General features: G+C 37.1%; 1 protein-coding gene across 1 annotated transcript in view; it reads left to right on the forward strand.

Moving 5' to 3' along the window:
• LOC119791339 (A disintegrin and metalloproteinase with thrombospondin motifs 16) overlaps nucleotides 1–27,245 on the forward strand; it is a 77,861-nt gene that overhangs the window by 27,677 nt on the left and 22,939 nt on the right. The window contains exons 8-18 of the mRNA XM_038297390.1: nucleotides 923–1,028; nucleotides 1,863–2,000; nucleotides 7,050–7,203; nucleotides 14,778–14,873; nucleotides 16,480–16,628; nucleotides 19,412–19,584; nucleotides 19,689–19,819; nucleotides 20,152–20,275; nucleotides 22,748–22,992; nucleotides 23,062–23,203; nucleotides 24,412–24,538. Coding sequence (XP_038153318.1) covers nucleotides 923–1,028; nucleotides 1,863–2,000; nucleotides 7,050–7,203; nucleotides 14,778–14,873; nucleotides 16,480–16,628; nucleotides 19,412–19,584; nucleotides 19,689–19,819; nucleotides 20,152–20,275; nucleotides 22,748–22,992; nucleotides 23,062–23,203; nucleotides 24,412–24,538 — 1,585 coding nt within the window. The remainder of the gene's footprint in view (nucleotides 1–922; nucleotides 1,029–1,862; nucleotides 2,001–7,049; nucleotides 7,204–14,777; nucleotides 14,874–16,479; nucleotides 16,629–19,411; nucleotides 19,585–19,688; nucleotides 19,820–20,151; nucleotides 20,276–22,747; nucleotides 22,993–23,061; nucleotides 23,204–24,411; nucleotides 24,539–27,245) is intronic.

The raw sequence follows: 27,245 nt of genomic DNA on the forward strand, positions 1-27,245 counted from the left end.
TAGGGGTACAGAAGTTCATCCCCTTTTGTTATAACCCTTATCAAGCAGGTTTGTCACACCCCTACAGAAGCTAACTGTTAGAAGTGCATAATCAGGAGACAGAAATCATTTCAGTCATGAAGTAATTATACAAGATGAATAATTTAAATCTGAATCATTTCCTGGGTCAGCAAAAGCTCCACTTGGTTTTAAAAAAATGATATCAGGAGACATCTGACACGTATTTAAAGCATAGCTCTGACCGCAGGAACCTCCTTAAACTTAGCACTATATGGTTAACCTTAGCCTTTTAAAATTAGCATTTACTCTGATCTCTACTATGAAGGCCTAGATGAAGGGTATGCCTCTGTATGTATGAAGACAACATTGTCCTAAGTCATAGAGCAAAGTTTGTTTGCATTGCTATTTCAGCCGTGTCCTTCCATATTAACATTCATATTTCAAAACTAATCTGTAACACATGATTTACTCCTTTCCTGACAAAGACAATTAATTAAATTGTAGTTTTCACAGTCAAATTGCTTAAGTTATGTTTAATATCATTATTCACATGAGTTTTGCACTTTGTAGCAAACAACTTAAATTATTACAGTATATGTGTGTGCCAGGAGAGGCAGAGGGAGATTGGACAGAGAGCATCACAAAGGGAGTAATAGAGAATGAGAGTGTGGGATTTTTAAGATGGAATAAAAGAAGTTAGCTTTTTGGATCTGAAAAGAAAAAAAAAACATGTGGAAGAGATTGTTGCAATGCAATGTCCATGTTTGAGGTTTTTTTTATACAGATATGGTTAATAGATTTCTGTTAGGAATCTACATTGTGGTTTTTTTTGTTTTGTTTTTTAGTTGTTTGTTTTTTGATTGCCATAAAGTAAGAAAAGTTGAAGCAGATGGAAAAAAAAATGTATTGCACTTGTTTGCAGGCTTTGCTCCAATCAGTGGAATGTGTAGCAAGTATCGCAGTTGTACTGTTAATGAGGACACTGGCCTGGGTTTGGCCTTCACCATTGCACATGAATCGGGACACAAGTAAGAGTTACTGTTACCTTCCATAAATTTTTTTGAAGACTATAGAGGACTGCTTTTTTCGTTACCTCTAATAGATTATCTCGTCATACCAGTATGTCTTTATTAGAACTATGTTACAAAGGAAAGTAACATAATTAAAGAAATGCTAGTAAATTATAAAGAAAAACATTAAAGGTCTCTAAATATTTGGCAAAGCTTCTGATATTTCACGCTTACAGTTCATCACTGTATTAGTCTGTTCTTTAGTATGTAAATTAAATCATATTAAAGCTAAAGAAATTAATCAGATTAATCGTGATTAATTGATTATTGAAATAATTGTCAACTAATGGTAATAGTAATCGATTAATTGTTAACTGGAGTATATAGACTGTAAAATATGCCTTTAGCTGACAGAGCGACCCACTTATAGCAGTACCAAGATTGTAAAAAACAAAGTATAAAAATTTAGTATCTGAGATAATTCTATCCAGAGCTCAAATGGAAAAGTTTGAGTTTCACCTGGTTTTATTTAGTAAAAAGTCTTCTTTAAGGAACCTTTGGCTATCCGATTAATTGAAAAAAAAAAAATGTCAACAGATTAATTAATTTACAAAATGATCTTTATTGCAGCCCTAATCATTAAACCTAGCTGTACTTTTTGCATCAAATATCACTGTTAGTATAGATATTTTATTCTTTGATTGTCAGTTTAACTTTTTTGTTATCTTAGGGGAACAAGCCAAATACCTTTTCCTGGCTGTAACTGTAAAACATTTCAGTGCCATGCTGTTCTAGTGTGAGTTGTTCCTGTTTCCGAAAGGATATATCTTGTGCCCTTTGTCATTTCCCCAGTTTTGGAATGGTCCACGACGGTGAGGGCAACGTTTGCAAAAAGTCAGAGGGCAACATTATGTCTCCAACGTTAGCAGGTCACAATGGTATCTTCTCTTGGTCTCCTTGCAGTCGCCAGTATCTCAGCCGCTTTCTAAAGTAAGTAGCAGTGTTCTTTAATGTTATCGATCTATTTAAAAACGCCTTAACGTTGATACTTAAGGGTACGTTTCTATGTTGGAGGGTATGTAATTTCCCAACACATAAGTGTCTTAAAATTATATCAAACTGATACTTAATAATCATTATGATCGTGAATTTTTTATTGGGTATATTTTGTAACAGTAATGCAATTAGTATTGACAATATTTTCAAAAGGGTTTAGTGAAGAAATAACTATTGGACTGCATCTGTGTTTAATAGAGGGGCTGAAATACACAATTAAACCGACATAGCTACTATGTGAACTAAATTGTTGATGATCTTTGCTTCTGTTGTTTTATCGAGAGAATATTTATTATGTGTCGAAATACGTGTGTTTTTAGGCACTGTCTAAATTTCCAGGCAAACAGGCTGCTCACTAAAGCAGGAAAACAAGCATCTCTGCCACAGCGTCCATATGTCTGGCCGTGTTCCTGTGTCTGTCAATGTGCTTGCATGTGGGAGCGTGTGTGTCTTCGCATGAATGTTTGTGTGCTTGAAACTAGATCGCTCTAAGGCAGTGCCCTGCACTAAATTTACCAGTGTGTTAACCGAACTGTCAGGTTTCCCCTCTCAGAGTGCTGGAGACAGACGCTGTATTTTCTTGCTGAGTTATTAGAGCTGGGATGACCTCAACCTTGTTAGCCCTGTCAGCCTTATATTAAACTCCCATCCACCCTTTAAGCTAAATAGAATGGTCTCTAGCATCACAGAATGTCTAGGATCTTCTTCCCACATGATCACTGAATTGCTCGGTGTTTTCCTTGTCTCAATCAACAGAATGTTGGGATATATAAACATTCTGGAATTAATTTATCCTCAAAAGTTAACTAAGACTGCAGTTGTTGTTTTTTTTTTTTTTTTTTCTTTTGAAAAGGGGAATAGTGTCATCTTAAATCTAAAATGTCTTAGTCTGGCACTACAAAGATGTGAGCAAGTGTTGTCTGTAGAGTGGAGATTTAATTAAAGTCTCTTAATGCTGTGAAAAGCCCCTTTTCAAAGGGGCTATCAATCAAACATAGGTTTCAATGCGAGTGAAGTTCCTTGCTAAAGTATTAATTTGCCATTAAACCTACAGCTATGCACTAGAGAAGTGGTGTATATTTGTAAACTGGAGAGAAGTGTGTGATAATGTATATCTGAAAGGGATTCTAATTCTTCAACTTTACATTTTATTTCAAAGTGTCACTGCAATTAAAGCTGCGAGTCTTGTTCTATAAATATAAACATTTTACCTTCTGGACTTTGATGGTTTCATTAAACATGTTAACAGGCTTTGTTAACCTCTGACATCTTTTGCAGCTTTGTTTAGTTTTTCTTTTGGGGGTTTTCTGATTAACCCTCCTCCCATCAGGTCTGTCAGTTTAGGTGGATAACTATGTCTTGGTTGGACAGTAGTTGAGGCATGCCTTTTCATTTTCCACATAAAGTGAAAAGGTTGAAGCTGACATGGTCCAAACTTTTGATACTGTTTTACAACCATATTTAAGCATCTGTGAAGGTTTATACCTGCCTGATTGGTGAGTTCCTTTTTGTTTAGAAATACACTTTGTTCTCAAAAATTATCACAAATTTTTTCTGTTTGTTTTCTAAGTTGCATGCAGGTAGACTATTTAATTATTACCTGACATTAGAATACAGTTATTATTTTGGATGTTATTTTATGATAAAGTAAAGAAGACCAAATACAAACATAACTTTTTTTTACCTGTCAAACCTTTTAAAAATACTTCTTTGTCCCTTGTTTTTATAATTATTTACTACTTTATGTTGATTTTTTACATAAAATAAATTTTTGCATGGGGTCTGAACATACCAAAAAGGTGGGGATGTGCATTGTCGTAAAGTGGGACCTGCATCAACTCCCCGCTGTTTGGAGTTGATGCAGACATCCATGGCTCCATTTCTTAATTACTTTGGAAGGCATTAAAAATATTTAGCACAGAGAGGCTAACATTTTGTTGGTATTTGATATTGTTACATCCATCAACAATATCAATATGTTAAATTCACGATGTGTACGTATATGGCTTGATAATCTAACGCCGGAAAAAATTTTTTCCTACCAAAATCCAGTTCAAATTTTTTTTTATATTTTTTTTTTTCAGTTTCTTAAAAAAAAAAATAATGACATAATTGCTTTCAAGAACTTGTTTTTATTTCAATCAAAATTCAATCTATGATACAAGCTGAAAAGATAACACACTAAATGTTTGCAGCTATTGGTATTTACACAATGAGCTATATCAATTAAGAGTATAAATCTAAGAACAAAAAGTGATTAGTGAATATTTTATCTTCATTGACAAAAAATATGTCCATCAAATTTATCAATTAATCACCAAGCCCTAAAATGCTTATTTAGAACTGTCACTACTTCAATATATACTTTTCTTAGGCTCTAGTGGCCTTTTTTGAAAGTAGGCAAACAGAAAATGGGATTAGTGAGAGGGGAAAGAAATATGGCAGAGATTAAACGGCCAGGACTTGGTGTCAAGGCCTCTGTTCACGGGTCTCACACCCAACTTCTGCACCACCGCCATGCACACGCAAATTGTTTCACTATCTCATAAATATTTTGTCATTCTTTATTAAAAAAAAGGAAGTACTGAAACAGAGATCTGCTTATGGAGAAGGACATCCATCCATTTTCTTTACACGCTTGTCCCAATTGGGGTCGCGAGGGGTGCTGGTGCCTATCTCCAGCAGTCAATGGGCGAGAGGCGGGGTACACCCTGGACAGGTTGCCAGTCCATCGCAGGGCAACACAGAGACACACAGGACAAACAACCATTCACACACACACTCACACCTAAGGACAATTTAGAGAAGCCAATTAACCTAACAGTCATGTTTTTGGACCGTGGGTGGAAGCCGGAGTACCCGGAGAGAACCCACGCATGCCCAGGGAGAACATGCAAACTCCATGCAGAAAGACCCTGGGCCAGGAATTGCACCCAGAACCTTCTTGCTGCAAGGCAGCAGTGCTAACCACTGCGCCACTGAGCAGCCAAGAGAAGGATAGCTTTCCTTTAATGCTCAATTTAAGGCAGCAGATAGTAATTTTTGAATGTTTGATTTTGCTTAGAACAGACAAATAAGAAAAAGAAATATATTTAAAAAAAAAACGCAAAGTTACTGTTTTAATTTAGAGCAGGCATCCCCAAACTCGGTCCTCAAGGCCCCCTGTCCTGCAGGTTTTAGAGGTTTCTCTGCTTCAGCACAGCTGGTTATAACGATTGCAGTAGACCAAAAGCCTGTTAATCAGCTTTCAATTAAAATCAGCTGTGCTGGAGCAGGGAAACCTCTAAAACCTGCAGGACAGGGGGCCTTGAGGACCGAGTTTGGGGATGCCTGATTTAGAGGAAACTCTCTGTCATCTTGGTCAGGCAGGAATTGAATCCTCCCTAGAAGCTTAGAAAATTATTTATAAATTGTTGTTTTTAAAGAACTTTAATATTTATATTAGAGAAATCAAACAACCTCTCCACAGATGCACGGCTCAATACAGGTGGGATACATCCTCCGACAAGACTCTGCTGTCCCCCTACACCTCAACGTCAAAAGTCATTCTGTAGTGGACCAGAATGTTCACATTGTGGACAAAGAAGACAGGTGGTTTGAAAGGGGTGTGAAGGAAGTCAATTTATGTTGACAAAAAAAAAAAAAAAAAAAAAAAAAAACAAACAGTGGAGGGGTCAGGTTTCAGCTCTCGAAAACCTACAATGCAGTGATAGTTGATTCCTTCCCAGTGTTATTTCAAACCCAATGGCGATGCAGGGTACTAAAACATCTAACCTGGTCAGCCAGGCCAACAATGACCCTAACGACTCCCTTTTCAGAGGCATGGGCCAATATCGGTTTTGCAGGCCAACAGCGAACTCAACGACTCCCCATTAGTAAGGGGTGGAAAAGTGTTTTTGTTTAAAATTGCATGTTTTCTAAGCCATAACGAGGACTAAGTTAAGTATCTCTTAAATTTACATTGAGCCAGATTGTCTAACTAGTAGTTACCTTTTTTCCGTGCTGTAGTCTTATGGTTGGAACATGCTGTTGAAACTGTACAAGCCTTTTACTTGCCATATAACCAGACACTGTTGGAACGGCTCGTCCCGTACCAGATAACTGTGGTGAATATGAAAAGGACGAGTCATTTTCCTGCTGGCAGGGATTAGTCAAAAGATCTGCGAAGAATATTAGTAGAGAAAAGACCTTTTCACATATTTTTTAGTCACAAAAAAATCTTCACATTTTCATTTCTGCCGTTGGTAAAAAGGAAAATGTGATTTTTGTCACAAGATGCTTTTAATAGAACAAAAATGCATAAATGTAAATTAGCTGATAAATTCATATCTGCCTGCTCTTCTTGCTTCTGATCTCGCAAATGTGCCTGATTACCTCATGTAATATATCTTTCATGATCCTTTTCATTTCAATAAAATTTTAAGTATCCAAATTTTAAACTTGCCGAGCAGTCATTGTTCAGACCCTTGAACAACCTTGTGTTGAAACACACACATGCAGCAACACATAGACTCTAGACTCTGTTAAAACAATCAGGACCACTGACTAACAATATTCCAACATATCATGGCTTTTCAAGCACTTTCCACCATATTTTTGGAGTAGATTCCCTTGACAGCAGTGTCTAAGCTGTAAAACATCTCTTTATAGAAACCATTGATATCAGTTAACATTGGACTCCCTCTGCTAGTGGAAGTCTGGGAGTTGAAATTGATTGTGTAATACATTGAAATTGTCTTCTTGTTATGTTGCAATAGCAACATGTTTTAAGGTTGCCTCTGGTATCAGGAGCAGCTGAACATTGGCTTGCTTGGTGAAGTGGCTCTTTGTTTATGTCCCATCTTCCCTGACTTATTCCTTCTTGTCTCTCCTTGCTTTACTCTTCACCTACAATCACCTCTTTTGTTTATTCATATGCTGTTTCTGAGCTCCTATTTTCTCCTTTATTGGTTTTGATTTGCTTTTATCATTTCTTACCACTAGCACTGCCCAGGCTTTCTGCCTATCAGATGAACCCAGAGCAGTCAAGGAGTACCGGTACCCAGAGAAACTGCCAGGCGAAATGTACGACGCAGACACACAGTGCAAATGGCAGTTTGGAGAGAAGGCCAAACTCTGCACCCTTGATTTCAAGAAGGTAAAATACATTTGGTGTGCACATTGTGTTTTTATAAAAAAAAAAAAAAAAAAAAAAAGCTCAAAAACATAAGTTGATCTATTCTTTTTCAGCACTTTCCAAGTATGTAACATGTATTTAAAAACTCATACATAAGGGGGGATGGGATGAATTAGGCGGATAAAAACGGAGATAAAAAGGAGATGAAAGACAAGGAAAAACTGCTCATAATTATGTATCCTCTTAGCTATAAACACTTGCGTTTTGGCTTTAATATCTCAATCATACACAGTAACCCCTCCAACACACAGACACACAATACAAACAGTAAGATGCTCTGTGGGAAAGATGACTAAATATACTTTGGATCATTGCCAGTGGGTCTCTCTTCTCATCGCTCTCTCGTTGTGCTGCTTCTGCTACTGGTTATCTTACTCTTGTTCACATTGTAGAAATCATGTATTTTGGATTTATATTCTCGTTATTCACTATAGAATACCTAGTTGTGGCATTCTTCTGGTTCTGTGTGAAAAACAATTTAAGGTACGGTTAATATTCAGAGAAAGGTGTAGGGGGATGATTGTTACTAGCCAAACACTGATGTTGATCTTCTCTGAAAGGACTACCAACCGAGTGCTGAATAATCATCAATGATTGTTGTAAATCACATTGTGACCTTTAGAATCAAGAATCGGGCTCAATCTGTCTGAGAAGCCAAAATAAAACATATGATCCCCAAAGCAAACACGCATTGCCATGCTTCAAAACGTTTTGTCGGAAACAAAGTCATTGGCATTCTGCAGTCTGGAAATGCTCACAAAATTCTTTTCAAGGCCATCACTCAATTATTGAAGACATGAAATAGTGCTGACCCTCTTCAGGACTAACTGGTAGACTTAAATGACCCTTATAGTGCATTGACGACTCATCCAGGGCTCAACCATATCTGAAGCACTGTCAGACCCACCTGCTTTTGTGAGAATCAATATTTGTTGTCCATAAATGACAACAAATATTATATTTGTGCATCATGTTAAAAAGATAAAACATTTTGGAAAAATTACATCATATTTTAAAGCCAGGCATGTGTACCCTCTGACATATCCAAACACAGACTCTTTCTATATCTGTAAGCAACTTGTTTTGAAGTGCTTTATTCACAGGCTCATCAACAGATGGCTGCTTGATGTTAAAATCTAATGTATAACTCTTAAATTGCAAGATGAATATTCACCCCATAGTGCTACATGGTAGCTGTAGTGTGTAGTTTTTTTTTAACTGGTGAGACTTTTGTTTTTGCTCTTAACAACCAGATATGCTAAACCTTCACCCAGGTACGACGGGGAAAGACATGAACATCCTTATTTTCTTATCCTTATTGCAAAAGGAATCACAAAACTGTCTGCAGCCAGACACCTCATCGCCTCTTCTGGCTGTTTCACCCAAGAAGTGATTACACCGTAATAACAACATCCACCAAAGGGATGCCTCTCAAACAGAACTAGACTTTACCATTTTAAATGAGGCAGAGAAGTGGTTACAGAGATCAGCTCTGAGGCTCATGCTAGATAACAATTATAAACAATATTAACAACAATTATATATTATAAACAGTTGCCCCCCACCCCCACCCAAAAAAGCAAATCTCTATATTCATACTGTAGCAACTCTTCGTTTATCTTAGCATTCATTATATATTTGATACGTTTTAGACCTGATCTTGAACTTGTACATTTTTTTTCCCTTTCACACCTCTGCTTGGTTCTATTACTTCCTTATTAGCTTGTTGCACGTTTGCGGACAATCGGAGCAAAAACAAAGTACAAAACTTAGAACTTAGAATTAAAATATAATAGGCCAAAAGGGTGTTATTATCTGGAAATTTTTTGTAAGCAATCGGGGTGAGTTACTGGTGTGGAAATGAGCCTCAGAATTTAGTGTTTTTGTACACCTAAATGCACACCCAGAATTATAAATTAAGATCTCCTAAAAATATTTATTGCAGACACCTCCTCTGGATAGATGTTTTAATTTATTCCATAGGCTGTTGAACTGAAAAACGTGAAAAGTACTAAAAAATACCAAAGTAATTGTACGTCCTTTTTTCCTGTCACATAATATAAACAAAATAAACAAAAGTGCAGTTATTGTGTAAAGAAGGAAACTACCCTAGCAAAAAGTGCAGTTGGCTGTCTTGTCTTTTTCTCTCACGTTCTGTCATATTTAGACTATGATCTTTTCCTGCCTTTGTCTGTCTAATCATTCAATCACTGGACCTGTCCACAAGGTTTACAGCCTGAAAACTCCTGAGCATGCAGAACAGCTGGACAAATATGCCTTGGGATGAATTCCATGGTGGCTCTTGGCAGCAATATTTTAAGGTTGAGGCGCTTGTCAGCATCTGTAGCGTGCTGTCAAAATCTGATATAGTCATTCAGACAGTAACAATGTGGACATGTTAAAAAGTAGCAGGCTTTGTTTCTCAGGCAATATTAGCAGTGATCCCATAGGAATCCTTTAAACAATGCAGAGCCATGATGTCATGGAGACTTTGTAGGAGCACTGCTTCTTGTTATTTTCATCTTTGGAGCTTTATTCATTCATTTATTTTTGTCTTGGAATCAGATTTTTGGTTAATAGGGATCATGTTTATGTAGCATGAGTAAGCTTGTCAAACCCTGACCAGCAAAAAGTCAGTCTGTGCCAAATTTGAAAACAAAATAGTGGAATTTTTAATTTTCTTTTTCATTGAGGGATCTCTGTTTCACACTATTTAAAATGACAAGGACATCTTTGTAGATTAATCAGGATTAAGATTCTATCAATGAGAACACTAAAACAAAAAAGTAATACAATTTTTATAATTTACAAAGTAAAACACTAATTTTATTATCAGCTGAGCCTGGACATATTTGCTAATAGAAATTTAAGAATCTGAAAAAATGAACAACAAAATCTAAAAAACAAAAAAAATAACTTAAAATGGGCAAGTTTTTGATCAAGGAATTGAACTGACGTAATTGTTTTCTTAAATTTCATGTTAAAAAAAACAGTAGGTATTCAAAATCTCTTGAGTGACCCTTAATTATTCAGCTTTAACACCAGGACCACCACAAGATAACAGGAAACGTTCCTTCTGTAGTCCATTATTAGGCCGCTGGCTCAGTCACAGAACCTGGCTTACCTCAGCAAGTACATGATTGGGACATTCTCAGCTCTGTGCTTGGCTGATGAAGATATCTTAGATCGAGTAAGGAGTCTGAGAATGGAAGCTCTTCTTTTTAGTCTAGCTCACTGTTTGCCATTGTGACTCATTATTTTTGATTAAATACTGGGTGACAAACATGAACTGAATATATCTATGATATGAAAGTAAAACTGAAACTCTACAGTGCTTTACACAAAAATAGAAAAACTTTTCACTTCAATTTTTTTTTCCTGGATTTTTGGATTTATGAATTATTAAGATCAATTATAGGGGAGAGTTTGACATTTATTGAGAGGCTTTAAAACTAAACTTGCTTTGAGCATGACACTTCATAGTCATAAAACCGTGATATTTTGGAGTATGTGGGCAATAAGAATCCAACACAACCTCTAAAAAGTACAGGTGCTGGTCATAAAATTAGAATATCATGAAAAAGTAGATTGATTTCAGTAATTCCATTTAAAAAGTGAAACTTGTATATTATATTCATACATTACATACAAACTCATATATTTCAGATGTTTATTTTGTTTAATTTTGATGATTACAAATGACAACAAATGAAAATCTCAAATTCATCATATCAGAAAATTAGAATATTGTGAAAAGGTTCAAAATTGATGGCCCCTGGTGCCACACTCTAATCAGCTAATTAACTCAAACCACCTGCAAAAGCCTTTAAATGGTCTTTCAGTCTAGTTCTATAGGCTACACAATCATGGGGAAGACTGCTGACTTGACAGTTGTCCAAAAGACGACCATCGACACCTTGCACAAGGAGGGCAAGACACAAAAGGTCATCGCTAAAGAGGCTGGCTGTTCACAGAGCTCAGTGTCCAAGCACATTAATAGAGAGGCGAAGGGAAGGAAAAGATGTGGTCGAAAAAAGTGTACAAGCAAGAGAGATAACCGCACCCTGGAGAGGATTGTGAAACAAAACCCCTTCAAAAATGTGGGGGAGATTCACAAAGAGTGGACTGCAGCTGGAGTGAGTGCTTCAAGATAGGGCTGCAACAACGAATCGATAAAATCGATAAAAATCGACTTTTAAAAGCGTTGGCAACGAATTTCATCATCGATTAGTTGTGTCGCGCGATTATTGCGTCATCCGCCGCGCCGTCATCACTGCCTCTTGACTGAAAGAGGAAGAAAAAAAAAAAAGGCAGAGCGAGTCAGCGCCGCAGGTGCAGTGTTGCCAACTCAGCGACTTTTCAGACCCCTCCAGTGACTTTTTTTTTTAAAAAGCGTTCTAGCGACAAATCTGGCGACTTTTTTCGGTGTCACTGGCGGCTTTTGGAGACTCTTACGTGAAAGCATGTATCGTTCCTACTCTGCCGTGGGGCGCCTCCCCCACCCCAACCCCGTTTTCCCGCAGGAGTCCCTCTCAGCGCTGCAGTCAGCCTCAGCGTCCAGACTGCAAATGAAGCGCGCATGCACCGGGATTGAGGGCGCAAATTGATCACAATAATTAAAATAGCCTGCGCTTTGTAAAGCGAAAAAAGTGATAACATGCAACTTTTTTCAAAAGAAATTAACATGGCACGGAACCACCATGTTTGTTTGGTTTTAAAGTGGGGAAACGTAACGTTAGTTTCTCAGGTAGCTCATCTGATGCTTTCCTTACCGTGTTAGTAGGTTACAGACAGTGATAAGGTTGGCTACTTATTTTACCTTTAATTTCATTTGAATTAGCTTAAGCAGCGTTTATATTTTCTTTATAAATAAATTAACTTGCAAATTATGAGGGCAAGGCTTTTAAAGTTTAAATCTTCTGGCAAAGTTAAAGTAAAGAAGATCCTGCAATTTATGGAAGTAAAGCAGAATAAAATCCAGCAAGATCAGTAATATGTCAATTAATTATCTGCCACATTCCCATGTAAATATCTGTCTTTGGAGGATGTGTTTTTTAGCACCCCTAGTTCTCTCATTTTTATTCCAAATACAATTTATAATTTGAATCACAGGGCTATTTTTATCTCTATGATTCAGTATTTTCTCAAGCAGCAACTTTAACAGCTATACTTTCCTGTCTTAAAAGGCAGAACTCTTCTAGTCTAAAAAAACTAATTTGTTGAAATGGGGGGGCCTATTGTTTGAACCCCTTAGGGGCTTTAAAAAACAAAAATGTCTTTTTTGCGCTTTATGAAACAAAGTACCCTATATTTTGTGGATGTACAGCTACATTTCTCATGTAAGTTTGCGTAGTTTTAACACAAACATTTATTTTTCATATTGCACCAGTACAGTTAATGAGCAACCTGTACTTGTGTGCTTGTTTGTTCTGTCTAAAATGTTTATTTTGGAATAAAGAGGTTAATAAAAAAAATATTTTTTGTCCGATTCATCGATTAATCGAAAAAATAATCGTCCGATTCATCGATTTTTAAAATAATCGTTAGTTGCAGCCCTACTTCAAGAACCACCACACACAGACGTATGAAAGACATGGGTTTCTGCTGTCGCATTCCTTGTGTCAAGCCACTCTTGAACCACAGACAGCGTCAGAAGCGTCTTGCCTGGGCTAAAGAGAAACAGGACTGGACTGCTGGTGAGTGGTCCAAAGTCATGTTCTCTGATGAAAGTCAATTTTGCATTTCCTTTGGAAATCAAGGTCCCAGAGTCTGGAGGAAAAGAAGAGAGGCACTTCATCCACGTTGCTTGAAGTCCAGTGTAAAGTTTCCACAGTCAGTGATGGTTTGGGGTGCCATGTCATCTGCTGGTGTTGGTCCATTGTGTTTTCTGAGGTCCAGGGTCAACGCAGCCACATACCAGGAAGTTTTAGAGCACTTCATGCTTCCTGCAGCTGACCAACTTTTTGGAGATGCAGATTTCATTTTCCAACAGGACTTGGCACCTGCACACAGTGCCAAAGCTACCAGTACCTGGTTGAAGGACCATGGTATCCCTGTTCTTAATTGGCCAGCAAACTCTCCTGACCTTAACCCCATAGAAAATCTATGGGGTATTGTGAAGAAGAAGATGCAATACACCAGACCCAACAATTCAGAAGAGCTAAAAGCCACTATTACAGCAACCTGGGCTATCATAACACCTGAGCAGTGCCACAGACTGATCGACTCCATGCCACGCCGCATTGCTGCAGTAATACAGGCCAAAGGAGGCCCAACTAAATACTGAGTGCTTTACATGCTCATACTTTTCATGTTCATACTTTTCAGTTGGCCAACATTTCTATAAATCCTTTGTTTTTATTGGTCTTCAGTAATATTCTAATTTTCTGATATGATGAATTTGAGATTTTCATTTGTTGTCATTTGTAATCATCAAAATTAAACAAAATAAACATCTGAAATATATGAGTTTGTATGTAATGTATGAATATAATATACAAGTTTCACTTTTTAAATGGAATTACTGAAATCAATCTACTTTTTCATGATATTCTAATTTTATGACCAGCACCTGTATTTGAATTGCATTTTGTTCCCAGAGCTCAAACACTGTGTGCAGAATTATTAGGCAAGTTGTATTTTTGAGGATTATACTTATTATTGGAACACAATTGTTTTCTCAATCAACCCAAATGACTACTTAATATTGAAGCTTAAAATTTTGGGGAGTTGATGGTTTTTTTGTTGTTGTTTTTTTGTGTGTTTTTTTTAGATTTGGCCATTTTATGAGAATATCTGTGTGCGCAGAATTATTAGGCAACGTAATAAAAAAACAAATATATACCCATCTCACTTGTTTATTTTACAATATTTAACCAATATAACAACTCAAAATTCAGAAAAAAACATTTGCGACATTTGAAAACAAAAACACAAACAAAAAACTTAGATTAGCAATTTCAAAACTACTGCACCCCTCTGAAAGACATCTTACAATTCTTGACTTTTCAGATTCTATCAAATCTCTTTTCTTGCCAAAGGAAAGGATGTTGCCTAATAATTAAGCACATCTTATACAGGGTGTTGATGTCATTAGGCCACACCCCTTCTAATTAGAGAGATGCACCCCACCTGATTTACTTAATTGGTAGTTGGTTTTCAAGCCTATACAGCTTGGAGTAGGACAACATGTATGAAAAGGATGATGTGGTCGAAATACTCATTTGCCTAATAATTCTGCACACAAAAAAGTTCTTGTAGGTGAAAGGTCATTTTTCAAGCCTCCACATGCACTACACAGCTGCTATTATTACTAGAAATATTTAAAGAAACATTATTGAAAGGCATGGCTTTCAAATTCTAACAGATTCACACAATCCGTTTTAGAAAGTACTCATCAGCACACCTTCAAAGTGCTTAGGGACAAAAAAGCAGCGTAATGACTTGTAAGTCCTCCAGGTGCTAGATTTTTTTTAAGGCTGCTGTAAAGTAGGATCCCAGACGTCCAATCTCTTTTCTTCTTTCTGATGTTTCAGGATATCTGCAAGGCTCTGTGGTGCCACCGTGCTGGGAGGAAGTGTGAAACCAAATTCATGCCAGCTGCTGAGGGCTCTGCCTGTGGCCCCAATATGGTGACTGATCATGTGTTGTGTGTGATCATATTTGGAGGATGCAATACACTTTAAAGGCCTTTTCACCAGAAAAATATCACATGAGCACAAAAGGAGGCATTTTTCATCCGCTTATCTTGAAGTATCACAGACAAAAAACATCCCTGTGCTATTGAATCAAGTCACTGATTTTGTCTTTTTTTTTTTTCCTTTTGTCCATCACTCCCTGGCAACATCTTTATAAAAAAAAAATCGGCCAACAAAAGGAAGAAAACAAGAGCCTCTAAGACACATTTCCTTGTGGTTTGGGTAAAGAAATAAGTAATCCAACAGCAAAAATCAATCAAATGAGAACATAAAAAGTGACATTTTTACAGTACTTTCAGAAATAATAGACTGGGCTGATGCAGGAGTAAATTCTCCCTTTGAGACAAGAGTTTTTGTTTTGTTTTTGTTTTTTTTCTTTTTTTGTGTGCTGCTAAACATTATGAACTGTGCAGCACTCGGTGGGGGGGGGTTAAGCTTGTAAAAAGTGATGTCTCATACAGAGACAAACACATTCCATCTCCAAAGGATACCACAGACCCCTGAGTCAGTAAATTGCATGAGACAAAAAGCTCCAGTAATTGATGCTGTGACTGCCTTCATACATGCTATAGTAAAAGCTCAAATTTATTGAGCATTTTACGGTTATATGGTGATAATACTTCCACAGAGTTTTGCCATTTAAAAACAAAAGCCTTGAACTTAGTGACACTGCTCTCATGTTCTAGGGAGAACCTTTTAAATTCACCCAGAGGCTGATATCATAGGTTCTAGCATAAAAACCACCTGCACCTTCATTTTTTCCTGAAGGACCAGCTGGTTTGAAGCTGAAGTTGCAGAAATTTTTCGCAGTGTTCTTTGTTTATACTTCGTTTCAATCCCCCCACATAGAACACCAAGGGCCTCCATCCTAACAGCCCATCATCTGTGTTTGGTCATAGTTTTACATTGGAAATTTTAATCCCTCTCTTTCGCCTGAAAATGCAATTAACTGAGCACAAACAATGACAGTTTCCTATAGGAATCCGTGGTACTTAACTGCAAGGAAAAAAAAAAATATGGGGAAAATCAGCAGTTCTAGTGATTAGTGAGACAGATAGCATATTTTAAAGGTTTCTATGTTCACGTTTATCGGTTACTTTAAAAATGTCCATAGCTGTATATTGGTTATTTATTCTCCAGGTACACAGTTTTTATAAAACACTTTATAGTACATTATTTTATTTTTTATCTTTTAACTCTTCACTATTATGTTATTCTTATACATTTTTTAAGGCCTTCTTTCTTTGACTGTTTTATCTATACTTTATTTGCTGTTGTAAAAACCAGAATTTCTGCATTGTGGGACAGTAAAGGGTGTTTCTATTCTTTTTTTATTCTATTCTATTCTATTCTACTTAAGGACGCTCATAACCTAATCATTTACTAATGATTTAAAAACTGTACTATGAATATGCAGTTTTTTGTAATACACATTATACCAAATTGGTATTCCAAATAGCACACTGTAAAAAAATAAAAAAAATTGCCAACTTTGTGGTTTATCAGCTTCCCTTTCTGTTTCCTTGTCTGTCCTCCTCAGTGGTGTCGTAGGGGCCACTGTGTGAAGCAGGGTGATGAGGGCCCCAGGCCTCAGCATGGTCATTGGTCCGAGTGGTCATCATGGTCTAAGTGCTCTCGTAGCTGTGAAAGTGGTGTGACCTATCGAGAGAGGCAGTGCAATAACCCCAGGTAAAACAAATACCAGGTTTTAATTTTTAGTTTAGGCCGGTGCTGTATTCTTATTAACTAAATCACACTGTTGCTCATCCATATGTGTGTCTTCATGAAGATAACATTTTAGTCCCTAATTTATCTGATTTATCTGCTTAAACCATCTTTCATATTCTGGAGATATTTTCATGTATTCTCATCAATTCACTGTTAGGAAATTACAGGCTATGTTTCTATTTCTTCTGTCAAAGAGTGTTTGGTTCATATAGCAGATGCAGGAGCATCAATATATGGCCTAAACTTTGTTTGCAAGCATGAAATGCAGCCCTGAAAAAGCTGTAATGGGAAAGTTACAGTCTGAATTCACAGATGCAGAATACCAGAAACTAAAGGTTTTGCAAGTGTGGTCGGAAAAATCAGTTTCCCATCACATCCCTCCTAATATTAATATCAGTGCTGATATATTTACTTATAAAAAGTATTCACTCAAGCAGAGACCTGCAAGGCTGAATATGGGTGTTATCTTACTGATGCCTCAGAAGCTGTTTTCCAGTTTTAGAGGTTTTGGTAAGAGGCTAGAATCTTTAGACTTAAGGTTATTTAAAAAAAAATCCTCCTGTTTGTGGAAACTATCTACTTTATCTGTGAGAGTCTCTTAATGTATTTCTTAAATCGTTATTAAAATCCTGTGTGACCAGAACAGGCATAAACATTGGGAAGACTCTATCTGTTCCCCTGTCGAGGATTAATAAATGCTGGCTTGAATGCCAGATTTCAATTACTTGTTAAATAAGACAGACATTTTTTCCATCAACACAATTAATGGTAACCAAATGCTACAGTCCTCAACAAATACCATAGTAATAACCCCATTAAAGACAACATTATGCAGATGTTCTGTCTGCACTAATGAAGACTTATTCACCTCAAAATGCTATTTGATGTAGCTGAAATAACTTTGAACACACCCCTGTACTCTGTGTAATAAAACTACAACTTACTTGACCACTTGGGATAACTAAGCATATGTATACTTCTGTACTTTCAACCCAGATTTAAGCATTTTTTTTCAAAAGAAAAGAAAATCTGAGACTGTTGTTATGGTAAAATCAACTTACTTATTAAGACAATCAATTTTAATCGACAGGGCTTCATATACTTCCCATCCATCACAGGACATTTAAAAAAGATATATCATTTTATAATGTATATTATAAAATGTTCTTAATTACTGTATGTTTAAACTAATTTTAATGTTTTTTCTAGTTATATAGGCATATATTGATATATTAAAGGGTTGTTCAGAGCAGGCGTAATTGCAGGGTTGATATAAAATTGTATTTATAGTGCACAAGCCTACTGGACAAAAGCTTGAAAAAAAATGGTATAACATTAAGTATGTCAAGTAGAAACAAGTGTTTTTAAACATAACAGTTTTTAGGTGTTAGGTTTAAGGTTATGGTTTTGAGGAAGTATTCAGACATATGTTAACAGAAATGAAACCTTAGGTGGCAGTAGCGAATAATAGAAGGGTGTTTTGGCAGTGTTTGCATAGAGGGTTAGAGCAGTGTGCTTGTGCTCTTAGAAGCTTGCCAAGTTCGATCCCTGCAGCCTCCACTCTGTGTTCCTGAGCAAGACCCTTAACCCCACACTACTCCCCGGGCGCCACACAATAGCAGCCCACTGCTCCCCAAGGGGATGGGTTAAATGCAGAGATGGAATTACGCTCATTGTGGGACAATAAAGGGATTCACATTTTTGAGGGTTGTCTAGCCTAGAGTGCTCCCCTGGGGTCAGCTAAACTAGCTGCTCTTTGTACATGATTTCAAGTTTTCGAAACTTTTTTTTCATATTTGACTCTATTGCACCCAAATTAAGGTGTTACTTATTTGTCTTTTGTCCGAACCTAGAAAAGGCTAAATTAAAGCTTAAAACAAGGTAAGCAAGCTCATATTTGATGCTAGATAATAGAGGTGCATGGGATATTTAATGAGGCTTCCTCTGGTGACTGGCCAAAGGAGAATTATTTATGTCTGGTTAAATAATTTTATCTAATCTTACCTTATTCAAGTGATAAATCTAAGGAGGTTTACTAAGTAGTAATAAAATAACAAAGTTTTAATATAAAGTTTACTTCTAGAATTAAATATCACTCTTTGGCCAAGTTTCCTGCATCTGGATGTCTCCTTGTTACTGAAATAGTAGACATAGTCATGTGTGTTGCTTCATAATTATAGGTTCATCCATTACCTTCTTCATCAACTACAAAAATAATTGAAAGGGCGGTAAGTGAACCCACTCACAAATATTAGGACCCCCTCTTTATTAGTCCCTATGTTTGTTAAGAAAATGTGGCAAAGGAGCAAAAGGACAGACGGCAGAAGAAAGATAGACGGAGAGAAAAGAAATTTAGCGGAGGTGAGATTTTAAAAAAATTAATGAAGAATGTTGAGAAATAAAATTATATATTTTGCGATTAAGGTATAGATAAGTGAAAATATGATCTGTTAGGTTGATAGAGAGTGCAATTGTACCTTCGAAGGGAATTTTGGAAAAGCAGCCCCAGGATATACACCTGTGATAGAGGCCTCAACAAAGCACTCTCACACACAGATGGAGATACACGCATGTACTAGTCACAACAGGACAATGAGGTCCATTGTGGTTTGTAACATTCTTCACTTTACATTTTTGCATAATCTAGCGCATCAGAAGAATCCTAAAGATTTTCTTTTTCAGGACTGTTCCAAGCATGTGAGTCGAAACGGTGTACACCATATGTTTTCACCTATTTTTTACAGACCTACGAATGGTGGGAAGTTCTGTGATGGCTCTTCTAGATCATACAAGCTTTGTAACACTGTGGATTGTCCCCCCAACACTACTGATTACAGAGCACAACAGTGTGCTGAGTTTAACAGTAAACAGTTTAGAGGATGGTACTATACCTGGAGACCTTACACTAGAGTGGATGGTGAGAAATTCTTACCTACTTTCTCTTTTATAACATAAGAGAACATTAGATTTGGCAATTAACTGAGACATTTGCTTATATTTGCTGTGGGTATTCTTTTCTAGATCAAGATGTCTGCAAGCTTTACTGCCTTGCTGAAGGATATGATTTCTTCTTTGCCCTGGCCAGCAAAGTTAGGGATGGGACACTTTGCTCGAAGGATAGTTCCAATGTCTGTATTGATGGACTCTGTGAGGTAATCTTCCTTAATTTTCCAAAACAAATCAAAGTTTTACGGTTGGTTTATGTCTATTTAAAGTGTGAGCTCAACAGTGAGGTCTTTTAGTCTGAGTTGTAAATTTTGTGAAAGGATTAAGCAGTAGGTGGTGCCCCTGTCTCACAGCTACTTTCATGTTTATGAACATAAAATGTTGACCTGTCACCAGCTCAGGAATATATGTAGTCATTTTAAACTGCTTTCATATTTCATGCAATATAATAGTTTATGTACTTAATCTCACTCGCCTTAAAAAAGTATATATATATATATATATATATTTATATATGCATGTTTTTTTTTTCCCGTAGAGAGTGGGGTGTGACCGCGTTTTGGGTTCAGCAGCTGTGCCTGATGCTTGTGGTGTGTGTAAAGGAGACAACTCCACCTGCAAGATCTATAAAGGACAGTACACAAAGCAGCATTATACCAACCGTAGGTGATCTCAACGAACTGTTCCAATGACTACAGTTGGTGCTTTTATTTAAAAAAATTAAATACCACAAATATAAATAAACTCTTCAGAAAGTTCAAAATTTTCATTTCAGGCATCAAACATTTGTTTTAACAGCTAAATGGAAGCTAAACTGGAGTTTCAAAAGATATTCATATTTCATAATATTATTACATTGTTAGTTTAGCGGAGTGTATTGTGTTAATATATTTTTTCATAGGCTTTCTAAACATTTTTGACTGTGCTGTTCCTCTGTGCCACTACAGGTGCTGGTCATAAAATTAGAATATCATGAAAAAGTAGATTGATTTCAGTAATTCCATTTAAAAAGTGAAACTTGTATATTATATTCATACATTACATACAAACTCGTATATTTCAGATGTTTATTTTGTTTAATTTTGATGATTACAAATGACAACAAATGAAAATCTCAAATTCATCATATCAGAAAATTAGAATATTACTGAAGACCAATAAAAACAAAGGATTTATAGAAATGTTGGCCAACTGAAAAGTATGAACATGAAAAGTATGAGCATGTACAGCACTCAGTATTTAGTTGGGCCTCCTTTGGCCTGTATTACTGCAGCAATGCGGCATGGCATGGAGTCGATCAGTCTGTGGCACTGCTCAGGTGTTATGATAGCCCAGGTTGCTCTAATAGTGGCTTTTAGCTCTTCTGAATTGTTGGGTCTGGTGTATTGCATCTTCTTCTTCACAATACCCCATAGATTTTCTATGGGGTTAAGGTCAGGAGAGTTTGCTGGCCAATTAAGAACAGGGATACCATGGTCCTTCAACCAGGTACTGGTAGCTTTGGCACTGTGTGCAGGTGCCAAGTCCTGTTGGAAAATGAAATCTGCATCTCCAAAAAGTTGGTCAGCTGCAGGAAGCATGAAGTGCTCTAAAACTTCCTGGTATGTGGCTGCGTTGACCCTGGACCTCAGAAAACACAATGGACCAACACCAGCAGATGACATGGCACCCCAAACCATCACTGACTGTGGAAACTTTACACTGGACTTCAAGCAACGTGGATGAAGTGCCTCTCTTCTTTTCCTCCAGACTCTGGGACCTTGATTTCCAAAGGAAATGCAAAATTTACTTTCATCAGAGAACATGACTTTGGACCACTCACCAGCAGTCCAGTCCTGTTTCTCTTTAGCCCAGGCAAGACGCTTCTGACGCTGTCTGTGGTTCAAGAGTGGCTTGACACAAGGAATGCGACAGCAGAAACCCATGTCTTTCATACGTCTGTGTGTGGTGGTTCTTGAAGCACTCACTCCAGCTGCAGTCCACTCTTTGTGAATCTCCCCCACATTTTTGAATGGGTTTTGTTTCACAATCCTCTCCAGGGTGCGGTTATCTCTCTTGCTTGTACACTTTTTTCGACCACATCTTTTCCTTCCCTTCGCCTCTCTATTAATGTGCTTGGACACTGAGCTCTGTGAACAGCCAGCCTCTTTAGCGATGACCTTTTGTGTCTTGCCCTCCTTGTGCAAGGTGTCGATGGTCGTCTTTTGGACAACTGTCAAGTCAGCAGTCTTCCCCATGATTGTGTAGCCTATAGAACTAGACTGAAAGACCATTTAAAGGCTTTTGCAGGTGGTTTGAGTTAATTAGCTGATTAGAGTGTGGCACCAGGGGCCATCAATTTTGAACCTTTTCACAATATTCTAATTTTCTGATATGATGAATTTGAGATTTTCATTTGTTGTCATTTGTAATCATCAAAATTAAACAAAATAAACATCTGAAATATATGAGTTTGTATGTAATGTATGAATATAATATACAAGTTTCACTTTTTAAATGGAATTACTGAAATCAATCTACTTTTTCATGATATTCTAATTTTATGACCAGCACCTGTATATATGATTAATATGATTTCCTGTTTAAAAAAAAAAAAACATATGTGGTTAGACTGAATCAAAAAGTCTTTATTGCCAAGCAGTTTTTTTAGTCTTTAATGCCACACAGACAAGCAAATATAGTTAATATAACAAATGTTCATAATAACATGCACTGTTGAAGCATTACATTTGGCTGTTGACAAATTTAGAGTCAACGTTAAAAAGATAAATATTAACGGAAATATTTATTTTTAATGAAATGTCATATGTTGGGAGATTCTAGTTCTCTCTTTGTGAGAGAAACCTGTATTATAAATGGAAATGGAAAGCAGTTGCTGTTATAGTAACATAGTGACACCCCATGTCATGTCAAACTGTGCCACAGAGCAAAAGCAATCCACATCAAATGTTTGCCTATTTAAAAAAAATATATTTATACAATCAGATAAAGAGATCCCTTCCCTTTTGGGATTAATTACTTTTTTCTCTCTTTCCTTACTAGTAGTCTCTGTCTATTTGAAGAAGATGCAGCACACCAGCCTTTTGTGTTGCTTTTTCAAGTTTTTGTTTAAAGTTAGCCTTCTGTTTCATTAGAGTACTATGGGGTCGTAACCATCCCTGCAGGAGCTCGGAGCATCCGTGTCATGGAACTAAATACCTCCAGCTCCTACCTGGCTGTCAGGGACACTGAGAGACACTACTACCTTAATGGCCGTTGGACGGTGGATTGGCCAGGGCGTCACTCCATTGCTGGAACAGTTTTTGAATATAAGAGACCATATAACAGACCAGAAAGTCTCATATCAACTGGAACTACAAATAAGACACTAGTGATAGAGGTGAGGACATTAATTACTAAGGAAATGTTGTTTTGATGATTGACTGCTAACAGCTTACTCCTCTTTTAGGTGTTGTTACAGGGCTGGAATCCTGGCATTCATTGGGAGTATTCTCTGAAGAAAACTGATGAAAAGATGAATAGGAACCAAATTAAACATAGTTATACTTGGGCTATCATACGCTCTCAATGCTCAACAACTTGTGCTGGAGGTAAATTTTGTTTTTGTTTGCCAAGTTGGATATAGTTGCATTTAAAAGCTGTTTATTCTAACCTTGATCTTTGCTGGATTAAAAAAAAAACTAAAATAAGAGGATGGTTTGGGCAGGATTTGAACTGTCTAGCCTGACCAACCTGTAATAAGGTTGGTCAGGCTAGGTCTCCATTTAGCTTCAGGTTAAATGGAGAGTAGAGTGCCCCCATCATTATTGATGAGAAACTAAAGGCTGGGACCACTCAAGTGGAGACCCTCTATTAGACAAACACAAAAAGCAAGCACGTACATGCCTGTATCTCTACCGTCGCTGGACTTTGATCCATTAAAGCATGGTATTGTACACAAATACTCAAACACGCTTATAGACACACACGGATGCGGTTGCAGGTAATATGTGGCTGAAGGTTAAGGAACATTGATGAATCTGAGTGTGTCTATTTGGTCCTGTGTGTTTTTTAACTTTTTAACTACACCCATCTGTATATATGTGCACATGCAGTTACTTGGCTCAATTAAGGTGAACAAAGCCCCCAGTGTAGTGTTCCTTCTGGCTGACCCTGAAGGTTAGTGTTCCCATTCTCATCTGTTGCTGTCCACCCCTATCTCCACCTCTTTGTGTCCTGATTGGAGGTTGTGATGGGTTGAGTGGATGGGGGAGGTGTGTGGGGGCTTCTTTATTAGAGGGTGTGACTGACTAACTGACCTATTTGAGTAAAGATGTGCAGAGTGACCTTGCCTTAGGGTGAATAACATCTCATGACTAGAGTACCCGGTCACCTAAAATAAACACTTGACTTTCAGCAGAAGTCAAAGGATGGAGAACGGTGCGTGGTGTTGTTTTAATTAGAATGAAAATGTGTGTTTAATACTAATGAAAAGAGTTACTTTAACAGTGAAAAATACTGTATATACACCGGAAATAATTGTTTATTTTCATGCGTAGCATGAGGCAGTTAAAGAACACATGTTCATTTCTTCTCTACAAATGATGTAAGCTTTTCAGATTGAGACATATTGCTGTTATGTTAAAATATTTAGACTTTTCCACTTATTGCAGCTTGTGTTATTTTGCCATGTTTAGCAATGTAGAGGAAAAATCTAGATCCATTTGCATTTTTCTTTTCATGTCAATTTAACAGCACATGTGAAACTTTTTAGTTCTTTGCTAAGAAATTTTATTTAGTGGTCTATGTCTCCACACAGGACATATGAGCACCAAGTCGGCATGCTACAAAGACATGAGACTTCAGGTGAACGTGTCGTACTGCAATCCCAGAACTAGACCAGCAGCTGGAGTGATACCCTGTAACACACACCCATGTCCTGCAAGGTCAGTTTTGTGTGTTATGGTAATACGGATATTATCTCAGAGAAGTGAATACTCTAAGCCTGTTAAAGTGCTCTTCTACACTTTATGCTATGTTCAGACCACGTGCAATAGAAACGGCAAAAATGCGCCTGCTGCTTAATTTTTTTCTGCTTATACACATTAAGGTCAGACGCGCCTCAAGAGCATACTTGATGCTCCTGAAGCACGTCCAGTAAAGTGTGTTCAGATGCCTCTGATGCTTCTGATGCTCCTGTGTTCAATGACAGAGAGCGGCTTTGCTATTGTTTGTGGCAGCTGGAAGTAGATGTTAGCGATTTTCATGTACATAATCCAAACTGCAGGCACCGGAATGATTAAAGTGAACAGATTTTTTTCAGCAGGTGTCAACATTTCAAGTTAATTTAGGCGTTAATAAACTGTTTCAGTGGAAGCAGCTGTGTCTGTCTCCCTGCCAGCTCCCAGATCAGCTTCTCCGATTGGTTTATGTGGCGCATTGAGCAGCAAAAGTTCAATTTTTTCAACTTGAGCAGCTGCTGTGAAGTGCGTCATGTATGTCAGATGCTCAGAAGCTCACGAGGGGCTGCTCCTGCTGCTCCAAGTGCGCTGCAGGACCTTTTGATGTGTATCAACCATTGATTTTTGCATGTAAACAGGCTGCTTCAGTAGCATGCGGTGTGAGCGTTGCGTTACTCATTTTATATCCACCAATATCATATACAAAGTTCCTGTACAATATATAAGAAACAGATATTAGTATCATGGGATTGTTTGAAAACTCTGATATTAATATTAATAATAATATAGTATTAATATTGTCAAGTTCAACACCTTTCACAAGTAAAGTGCACACATTGCAAATTTAATGCAAACAGAGTAGTCAAGTTTAGTTTATTATTTAAATGGGTTAAAACATTCAAATCTTAGCAAACCCAGCAGATGGCATTGTGTTACTGACTTATAGCATTTACTACTCGTGCAAAAGCATTACTCACAACAGTACACCGTCTCTTCAATTTTGTTGTTGCCTTTAAAGCAATCTCTCATACTGACTGTGCATTCAGGGACAACACAGGACCTCCAGCAGAAACTGTAACAGTGTGAAAAGGCATCAGCTGCCTTGTTTTCTCAAACCCTGATCGTTCAGAAAGAAAAGAGATCCGTGGCAATAGCAGCTAGGCTAAGCTCTGAGACAGCATTATGCTCTGAAAGATGGGGCCAAGTTTATCATCTATTAAAAAAAACAAAAACACCTCAAGTTATTGGCAACAGCAGCTCAGATGATGTCCCTTCCAGGAAGGTGCCAGAATGCCAGGAAAGATTTAGGTTTTATGCATACAAAACACAGAACCTAAAGTTCAAGGCTGAGTTACCCTAACTGTAAGATTTATGAAAAAGGAAAGTTTTAAGCCTGGTCTTAAAGGTACACAGGATGTGCCTCACTAAGTGAAACTGGAAACTGCTTCCACAAGAGAGGAGCAAGAAAAATAAATAAATCTTTCTCCCATTCTACTTTTAAAAACACTAGAATGCCAGATTACAGTTGTGGCCTGGAAATTGTTGTGTTAGGAACATGTCACAATTGGATCTCCCAATTTTAAAAGGTGTTTCATATGTGAGAAGGATCATTTTTGATTCCGTCCCAGAATTAAAAGGGAAACAATCAAGCCAAGTTAATTATGATCATGTTTTTTAATTCTCATTAGAACCCTTGCTGCATCATTCAGAATAACCTGAAGGTTTCCAACTGCGGTTTGTCAGCTTTCTGAAGTGAAGAATTACAATAGTCCAGTCTTGAAGACAGGCCAGTTGACAAAATAATAGGATATAGGCCCTCACCCATAGCATTCATTTTTTTGTATGTTTATGTAACAGCACATTTTCTGTGCAACTTAAATAGTAAGCCTATGTGCAGTTGTTATTTGTAAACAAAAAATATTTTTGCCATAAGTTTTAGGGGCTGGTCCTACCCTGGGACAGGGGTCACTGACCTGCTTGTCTACCATTGTTGGGTGTCATACTTGAAGTAACAGTGTATGGACACTTTTTTCAGTCAAACTGGTAGACTGAATTTTTACAATATTCCAGAAGTAAAATGAGGTCTAGAATGTGTTTAATATGAGATTAGGATTACAGGTGCTAATAAAAAAAAAAAAAAAAAACAATAAGGAAAACACTTTATTCCTAATATGATAATAATGGCTAAATTGATGTCATTAACTGACTGATTAAGCAGTTCCTTTTTTTTTTTTAAAAAGCATCTGGTCTGAAGATGACACCTTTCTTATTTGAATTTAAAAGTAGAACATTAGCCTAATCAAGGTTGTATGTCTTCAAGACACGTCTGTATTCTGCCTAAATGACTGGCATAAGCAGGATTGATTGCCAAATACAGCAGTGGAACAGTATCCCATGTAATTTTATTGATAGGAAGTGTGTAAGGAAACATCATTTAAATGAGCATTTTGGAATTCATCAGAAAAATAAGATTTAAACTACCCTAGTGTCAGCCCCAGATATAATCAGCATGTTCAAGTCTTTTTAAGACAATGCTGTTGATGGATGTGAGTAAGTAAGCCAGCAGATGGTGAACTGCGAGCAGACAACCGCAGTCTGCTTATTTTGCCAGATGGGGAAAGAAAATGCTTTTCAACCAATATCAGAATGAAGGTTAGGCATATATTGCTTTATTTGTAAATAAAAATATATT

The sequence above is a fragment of the Cyprinodon tularosa genome, unplaced genomic scaffold (assembly GCF_016077235.1).
Source record: "Cyprinodon tularosa strain WSP-4 unplaced genomic scaffold, ASM1607723v1 ctg387, whole genome shotgun sequence".
Taxonomy (NCBI): domain Eukaryota; kingdom Metazoa; phylum Chordata; class Actinopteri; order Cyprinodontiformes; family Cyprinodontidae; genus Cyprinodon; species Cyprinodon tularosa.